The sequence below is a fragment of the Volvox carteri genome, assembly GCF_000143455.1.
Source record: "Volvox carteri f. nagariensis unplaced genomic scaffold VOLCAscaffold_3, whole genome shotgun sequence".
Classification (NCBI taxonomy): Eukaryota; Viridiplantae; Chlorophyta; class Chlorophyceae; order Chlamydomonadales; family Volvocaceae; genus Volvox; species Volvox carteri.
In genome coordinates this window covers 922903-931775 of record NW_003307546.1, presented here as the reverse complement: position 1 = coordinate 931775, position 8873 = coordinate 922903, and the positions used below count along the sequence as shown (strand labels likewise).

Here is an 8873-nt window from a genome sequence, read left to right as displayed (position 1 = left end):
GGTTGCGGGCCATTATGGTGGATTTAGCAGTTTGGCCGGGGCCATTCCGTGTGCAACCGTTGCGTGCAGCCACAGCTCCCAAAGCCCCTCACAGCGATACGAGCAACCGTACCCGCAACCGCTGCATGGCAAATATGGTCCGGCGAAGCCTCCGTGAAAAGCTTGCACAGGAGTATTGATAGCCCAATGTGCACCTTCACCTGGAACTGTCTGGACCATGGTCCTGAGTCCCTTGTAGGTTCGTCGGACCCTGTCTAGCAAACCGTGCTGCCGTGCTCTCTCCCACTACCATGCCTCTCAAAAACGGGTATCGATTTAGCACAACCAGCACACGATGCAAACATAAGGCTATGCGCAATGCGCAGGCCGGCTGAAAAAGAAAAGCCACGGCAGCAAGTTGCCGTATCTGCATTGCCTCCACCATTCACCGCGGGAAAAGACTGCTACCCAAAGAACTCCATTTGCGGGAAACCAAGGGGTCAGGAGCTTCTGCGCGCTTCCTTGGCGCCGAGAGGCACAGTATACTGTACAACACAAACCTCGTGGCGCGGACAAGCGCACCCGTCTGTGACATTAATCCAAAGCAACCTGCAGGGCCCTACCAGCCCTTTCACCCACCTAACCACCCATGCTTCCCTAGTGATGGCCTCGTCAGCAGCAAAACCGAACGCAGTCACTACCGCCCACCGGGATAAGATTGCTCCTTCAAAGCAGATGGCGGGGGCCGCTATGGGGCCCGCCATCACCGCATCACCCAAACCGCGCCAGATTCCCAACTGTGGTCCGCGGGCCAGCCGGTGGGGCAGTCACGCCGCCCAAGTGCCGCCCCATGTTCCCCTACAGCCAACCATTAGCAGATTGCTGATATGGGTAAGTCCCTGCGCAGCTGTGTGTTCCCTTCACTCGCGCGCCGCATTCTTTGCTCCCTGACCCTGAGCAGCTCAGCTGGTGTACAGGACGTCCTCCCATGGGTGGCGGTACAGCGGCTGCTGGAGGCGCTTTTGATCCAGCGCGTGACCCACCAGGCCGATGGATCGGGCCACCACGAACAGCGCATTCAGGTAGCTGCAAGGTGGGGAGCATGGCGCAGGGGAATGTGAAAGGGAGCTGAGTAATTGAGACGAAGTTCATTAGGGTAACAGACGGGCATACAGCCCGCCTCCGACACCCAGAAGGGTGAGGGTTTTCCCGACCTAGCACCGCTGGCTCTTATAAAGGTGAAGCTGGGCGAAGGTGTCTGACTGGGCATACGAGTATATGCGCAATCGGTATCAGCCGCACGACCGGTCCCCCGAACGGTCGCTCACTTACCCAATCTCCACGATCTGGACGGCCTCCGCCTCCGTGAAGCAGCCCGAGGAAGCCAACAGGTCCAGGAACAGCGCACCGATGCAGCCATCAACGTTGAGCACCTTCACGCGGGTGGAAAGGGTAACGGGATGAGGCAGGACGAAGAACGGAACGAAGAGATGCGGTTCCAAAAGGGGAAAACACAGCGAACTAGACGGTTGGGCTGTCGGCGTCGTTCTCCTTCCCTCCACATTTTTATCCAACTGCAGTTGCACACGTGCAACTCAAGAGATAGACAAACCCGCCATGGTAACACAAAGGCAACTAGAGATCGCACGCGAGCTGGAGGAGGACACGGCAGAGGCCGGAATGCCTGTGTGTGGTTGCGGTGCCGGCATGGCATGGCCCCCGTTGCGCCGCTCCCCTCCAAATGAGCTGACTCCTCAGCACGACACGACTTACACGGGGAATCGCGAACTGACAACCACTCCGCCATGCGATGTAAAGGGGCAGGACAATACACGGCTCGCGCCGACTCGGCCCTGATCATGTACAAGTGCTCGCCTAACCTCGGCGCCCCTCCCCACTGCTCCCTACCAGGTTAGGCGCCTTCTGCAGCGTGTACGACTCCACCGACACTGCGTACTCCAGGTACCGAGTAGATGGGAAGAACTGCAGCACCAGGGGAGCGGGTGCCGGGGTGTGTGTGTGTGTGTGTGTGTGAGTGTGTATGTGTGTGTCAGGAAGCCAACGGGGACGAGGGACGGAGGAGGGTGCTGACCACGCTGCCAACAGCGCCTCGCTGAGAGGACTCCATCTTTTTTGAACCTATTTAACGAAGAGACACCGATACCTCTGTCATTCCATGTGCGCCAGAGTGTTCCTCAGTAAGTGAGAGGCAAGTGGGCGGCAAAGTGGCCACTCACTCCCTTTTCCCCACAACTTTCCAGCTCCTGCCCCCGACCTCACCCGTCATCGTCCTCATCAACAGCATCCTCCCCCATCACTTGTCCTGCCTTGGCCATTCACCATCTCTCAACGATAAATGGACCGCATGGGCACCTCGGACGCGCATCATCCCGGATGGTACGTGCCGTGCCGTGCTGTGGCGCAAGCAGTGTCACGCTACAACAATTTCAGCGCACCTTGCGCGCGTAGTTCTGCAGCAGCTCCACGCGCTTGTCCCGGTTGTCCTTGGACTTAATGCGGTGGCCAATGCCTGACACTCGAATGCCCTTCTTCTTGAGACCTTCTACAAAGTCCTGAGGGCTCTGACCCGCGTCGCATGCCGCCTTGAACAGCCTGGGCGGGCGGAGCGCCACCGGGCGGAACCTCAAGAGATGACGGGATGTGCATTTCATGGCGTGCGGTCCCTAGCGCCGGACAGCCGGAGGGAACATGGCGGGCGGACGCCCGGACACGCGCACAAGAGAACCCCGAGCACCGCAAGGACGATATGAAAGGGGTGGTCCGTTTTGCGTTCCCCATGCGGTCAGGTGGGACTAGCTCCACAGCTCCGACCCAGCGCTCCGCTCCCCACATGCCTTCAGATGACTCCTCTCACGACAGGCGTGGCCCTACAACTAATAGGCACCTTGCACCTACAGACCGCCCTCCTCCTCACCTGGCCGCGTCGTCAATGGCCCCTCCGAACCTGGGCCCGATGGTGAGCAGTCCGCTGACCAGGCAGCTGACCAGGTCCTTACCGGCCCGGCTGGTCACAATCGCATTGTGTGCGCCAGACACGCATGGTCCGTGGTCGGCACACAGCATCACGCACATCTGGGGCGCGATGGGAAAGGCGGAAAGGGCGCAGAGGATGGCATGGCAGCATCGGGGCATCAGGAACCAGATCTGCAACCCCATGACGCGCCCCTTGCATATACACACTCCATACGCCCAGTCTGACGGCCATGGAGGCCACTTGTCTGTCAACAAGGTCAACAGCATCCTACCGCAATCCGTTCGCCCGTAATATAAAGTTTGAAGAGCTGAAAGGGTTCAGCAGTTGGTTAGCCAATGAAATGCACATGCAACCGGCTGGCTGGAAAAAACCTCCCGGCACCTCCCACACTTCCTTACGAAATGGGTCCGAACCGCGTTTCCCGCTTCGCGTCCTGGCAGACATCCCCCCTTCTCACACCCGCTGTTGAAGAGCCCCCCTCTTCCGGGTCGCAGTGCCCATTCCCACCTCGATGAACTTGGAGGCATACTTTGGCAGCTTGCGTTTGAACCAGAGCAGCGAGATGACGTCCCCCACGCCGTAATCGCCCTCAATCAGCTCCGACATGGTGACGCCGTAGTATGTGGGCTCGTCACCCCGGTCATCGCAAATGGTCGACACGATGTGGGTGGGGACGCGCACCTGCGAAGAAAGAGGTGCATGTGCGTGTAGGTGGGATGAGGGGAGGAAAGTGAGGAAGGCAAGCGAAACTAAGCAAGCAAGTCACAATGGGTATCAGAGGGCTATGAGGGTGCGAAGAGGGTCGGGCAGGCGGGGAAAAGGAGACGGTTAGGAGGGAAGTACGGCGGCGGAAGGCAACGCCGTGTGAGGTGTGGAGACACACACACACACACACAGAGGGCCAAACAAGGAACAAAGATGGTAAGTAGACATGCATTCAACCAAGTCAGGGTGTCATCTCGGTAAGCGGCAAAACCTCATTGACCGCATTGACCACGTATCCCCCGGTCCTTGTGTCACCACTAACCCCATCCCACCTTGCCCGCCGCGACCGCCGAGGCCAGGTCCTGCGGGATTGGCGGCGGCTCCACGTCCTTGGCTGGGATCAGCACGCCCGACTGCACCAGGCGCTGGTACGTTGACCTGCAGGGCGAGGCGCGCGGGGACAGGGGTGTGCGGGACCGTGCCGCAGGTAGCCGGTACGGGGATTCAGGGCGCCAGAAAACGGGTTCGTGGCAAGCCGGCACAGGTGCACCGCCAGCCATCATACATCAAACGTTTCGGAGCGAGACAGCGCCTCGAGTCAAGGGGCAAAGAAGCTCTGCTCGCGGGCAGTCCGACATCGAATACCGCGTACAGAAAATATCAGGGAATTACCACCACAAGTTATATCCACTGCCGACCCTTTCCCTTCCCTTTTCCCTTTACCCCCCTACCTAATGGCCCCCTCCAGCCCCTCGAATGACTCCGGGACCAGCGCACCCGCATCGCGTAGTGCGGCGTTCTTAGCCTGGCAAGGGGGGTTGTGTTGGGACACCGCGGATGGCCGCGGAGGTAAGTCGGGAAGTCGCAGGGAGCGATATGGCGGGTCAAAGCAGCGGAGTTGCCTTGTTGGGCGTGAACCTGCGTAAGATGGCAGGTCTTTTGACTCTCGACCATGTTTTATGACAAAAGCTGTCTGTCTAAACGAGCCGGGTTGCGGCTGGGATCATGGGCTCATCAAAATCGCCGAGAACCCCAAATCAGGTCCCTAACAAACGACCCTCCCTACCACGGCGTCCCCCCAGCTCTTCTCTCAGGTCCAACTCATAAGTCCCCAGCACCAATTTAAATCAAGGCGCTTATCCAATCCAACCATGAAAAGACCCAACTCAGCCTCTCCCACACCGTAAAACTAAAAAACCTTTGCGGCAGTCCCCCACCTGTGCGCTGTCCAGGTCTCCGCCGCTGCGAGCCCCCGCGTGACCGAACTGCACCTCGCTCTTGAACAGCTTGGCGCATGTCCCTGACACCTGTGTGGGGGAGGTAGGGAATGAGAAGAATCGGGTGAACGGGGCTCGGAGCCGCGGGACAAGGCCGTTGGGTCGTCCCGAGTCGTATATGACGCAGCTGCAGGCCAGCTCCGCGATCACCATCACCATCAAGGTAAGTCAGCAATCAATCCCCACCATGTGGCAACAGACTACTCCCTGGGACCTGCAGGAGAGACCCTTCCAACGCACGGCGTTTCTGTCCCTAACCCGCCTTGCGCCGTGCACGACCCTGCACTCCTATTCACATCCAGCATGCCGCCGCTTCATCTGGCCCCCTTGGTCGCCTCTCCGTACCCCATTTCGCGGCCCCCAACCTACCCCACACCCGCACCTCCCCAACCTCGCGCTCACCCATGCCACCACTGGCTTAGTGATGGCCTCCGCCTTCATGGCCTCCACAAGGCCGTACTCGTCGCGGCCGCCCAGCTCGCCCAGCACCACAATCATCTTGATGGCGGGAACATGCTGCAAGGGGGGGAGAGGAAGGAGAGGGAGGGAATAAGAAAGGAAAATGTGGGGAAGGGAAAGGGGGAACGACGAACCACGAACGAGTGAAGCTGCTGCCAAGGCAAGGGAAAGGGGGAGCGGTGGCGGTGAGGGCTCGAGTGTGTCTGCCAACGTCTCTTCGCAGCAGCGTCCGTATGCACATGCACAGCCCTGCACGGTGCATCACGACTGCCTACCGCCGCTCTTGCAAACCAGGGAAATGAACTGCTACTGATACTGCCGCTGCTGCCGCTGTTTACTCCCCTTCTCCCTTGCTGCTTCCTCACCTCGTATCGCAGGCAGTGATCCGACAAGGTGGAGCCCGGGAACGTGTCACCGCCAATGGCAATGCCTGCGGAGACGAACAAGGTGGGAGGCGGATGGAGGCAAGTGCAGCGAAACGGCTGCTCGTTATCACCAGCAGACAACACGCGTGGCATTTATTGCAGTGCATTTCCTAGACCCCTGCTGGGCAGGTGGCCTATCTCCACCGGGCATGGTACTGCTCACACACATGCCTGCGGAAGCATCTTTCAGAGCTCCTCTCCTCCGGGGGACGTGGGAGCCGGCATTGTTGAGGAGTGCCGCAGCGGGTGAAGGGAGCACAAGCGGGGTGGGTATCCTCACAACACATCACGCAGGTGCAGAGCAGGCGTGTTTTCGTGATGTGGACCCTCTGCGTGCCTCGCTGTGTTCTCGCACCACAAGGTTCAGCCCTGCCCTGCCCTTTTCACCCCGCCCTCCCTGCAGCGGCCGCCTGCGCACCCTCATACAGTCCGTCAGTGGCCCGGGCCAGCACGTTGTACATCTCGTTGGACATGCCGCCAGACTTGGACACGAAGCCCACAGAGCCGGGGCGGTGCAGCTTGCAGGCAAGTATGTTATCCAGGGTGCCGGCAGTATCGCCAATCTTGAATGCGCCAGCCTGAGGAAGGGGCGCGGATGCAGTTGCGAAGGGTAACATGATGCAGATGACCGCAGCAAAGAGAAGGCTCGCACAGTCCTCTTGTAAAAACGAGAGCCCATTACGCACAAGCGGATGTACCCACCACAATACAGCCGGCTGTACATGTACGTGTAACCCCCAACATTATGAAGCTGGTCATGCAGAAGCCGGTAGACCGACGACAGTCCCCAGCAGCAGCAGCCCTAGCGAGCAGGCAAGGGGGCATCCTGAAAGCGCCGCGGCAGAACGGTCCATCCCATCCCCTCACTGCCCACCTCATTCACCCACTTGCCTGCACGCCGCCGACCGTAGCCGGGCCAATAATGACCTTGTTGTTGGCCCGTGCATAGGCGATGAGGTGCTTGGTGTCCTTCTCCGGGACGCCCTCAGCAATAATGGCAACCACGCGGATAGTGGCGGCCTTCAGAGCCTCCAGGGAGGACTCGTACGCGCTGAGTGTTGTTGAGGATTTGAATAGTTAAGTTATAATGTGACGGAGCATCGAAGCGTTGGGGGCGCGGGACATGATGTGCATGGCGATAAGGAACGATTGCGCACAGGCACGACACAGAGGAGAGCCAACTGGAGAGGGCACAACGACTGTGCCGCTGATGGTGAGCTTCCCGCCCAGCTCCCCGCGTCGGCAATGCATTAGCGCAGGCACGTGGTTGGCTGCGGCCTAAACCCATTTGCGATGTGCCTTTCCCGCCTTGGCCTACCTGCGGAACGACGCGTAGTTGATGAATACGTCGGCCTTGGGGTGCTTGCGAGTGGCCTCGGCGGTGCTGCGTCGCAACGCAGGTGGCCGGGGGCAGGGTCGGGAAGGGCCGGCCGAGGCGTACATTTTTGGCAGAGCCCCGTGGATTGCGATTTGGTTTGAGACACATTGCAAAAACGGTCTCCATTGCCTTTCTTATGACACCGGACATGGTCACCAAGGGTAACTCTCAGGACCTCCTTCCAAAGATTGAGAGCGCGGACCGGCTCTGGGCAGATGCTGGAAAGCAGGACGAGGGCGGGGGAAGGAGTGGGGTAATGCTGCCACGCTACAATACACTGCCCGATGGGTAAGCGCCGAACGCAAAGGTCGGTAGCTACGAGGTTTTTGAACCGCAGTTGAATGTGCACGAGGTAGGAATCTCAAGGCATAGTTCCGGGAAAAAAAGGGCCTTTCTTGTCCCGTGCTCCTGCAGTACAGCACGAAGCCTTGGGTAAAAATAGGAAGAATGTGGACTTGGCAAACACACATGCATCCCATGACATCCCATACAGCAGCATCCAACGTAAGAACCATGACTGTGAAAATGATTGCCCGAAACGCAACAGCAAGCGTAAAACCCGCCGAGGCACGCGAAACAACAGACCGTTCTTCCCGTCAGCCTCCCGCAAGGTGCACGCATTTGTTTAGTCGTCCCAGATAATGAAAACCGTGAAGGGTCGGTAATGGGCGCCGTAACCTAACGGCCTCTCCCAAATGCAATCCACGTCACAGCGCCTCTAGGACACAAAGTGCGCCGTTAACATTACATGATTACCAAAACATCCTAAGGCATATGCACAACCTTTACGCATCGTGCGCACCTCCCGTAGACCGGTATGGCGATCTCGGCCTTTCCGAAGAAGAGTTTTTGGAAACCACCCGAGCTCCCAGGCTGGACAATGGCAGCAACCGAGGGTGTCTCACGGCCTGAGCGCGCATGGTTGCGAACACCAGATCGCTTTAGCAACGGTTGACATAACATACCTGCCTGTGGCATTCGTGCAACCCCATTCCTCACCGCAAACATAGTCGAAGTCCAACATACGTTGTACCGGCTTTTCCTTCCAATTAAAGAAAATCGCCTGCGTCTGTGGGCTAAAAAGTTGTCCGAGAACCATTTGCGATGACGTTGCTACCAAACAAGCCACCCAGGGCCACAAGCTCCAAAACCTGTCGCGAGCTCTTTATATTCCCATTACAGCTGAATTACTTGAATGGATGAGAGGCACTAGACCTGCCAACGCTCGTCCAACGCGCTGTACATAACTGTCAATCACATGACTTGTTGGCGGACTCCTCTTAGGTTAAGGCAGAACGTGATTCTGAAGTTGTCGGATTCCTCTTGATGAAGCTGCTGTGATTGTAGAATGACATAAACATGCCGAGTTCACACTCCAACCCTTACGGACAGCTAAAATGACAGATGCACAGGACAGGAGCCTGGACGCTTCCGGATGTCATGTATCATCCAACACCAAGTTTAAGGCTATTTCTGCCCCTTGGGTGGCAGGTACCAGCGCCGTCATCGCCCGGGGAATGCTGGGATGTCCCTGCGGAGGCACACTGCCGACATCACAGGCAGGGCCTTGATATCTACCTGCACGCCGGCGCCCAGCTGGAACTTTTACCTAAAGAGCTAGCGACTGAGTGCAGTGCTCGTTGTCTGTGGTTCCC

General features: G+C 58.4%; 1 protein-coding gene across 1 annotated transcript; it reads right to left on the bottom strand.

Annotated features, from left to right (window-relative positions):
• Positions 1–941: 941 nt before the first annotated feature.
• On the bottom strand, positions 942–8317 carry VOLCADRAFT_79099 (uncharacterized protein; the record flags this gene model as incomplete). Its single annotated transcript, XM_002946344.1, has 16 exons — positions 942–1065; positions 1312–1412; positions 1888–1962; positions 2436–2592; positions 2915–3072; positions 3482–3655; positions 4012–4117; positions 4411–4484; positions 4897–4986; positions 5359–5472; positions 5781–5845; positions 6259–6418; positions 6738–6891; positions 7159–7224; positions 8021–8126; positions 8218–8317. 16 exons carry the CDS (start codon positions 8315–8317, stop codon positions 942–944), a joined length of 1824 nt encoding a protein of 607 aa, XP_002946390.1.
• Positions 8318–8873: the final 556 nt, after the last annotated feature.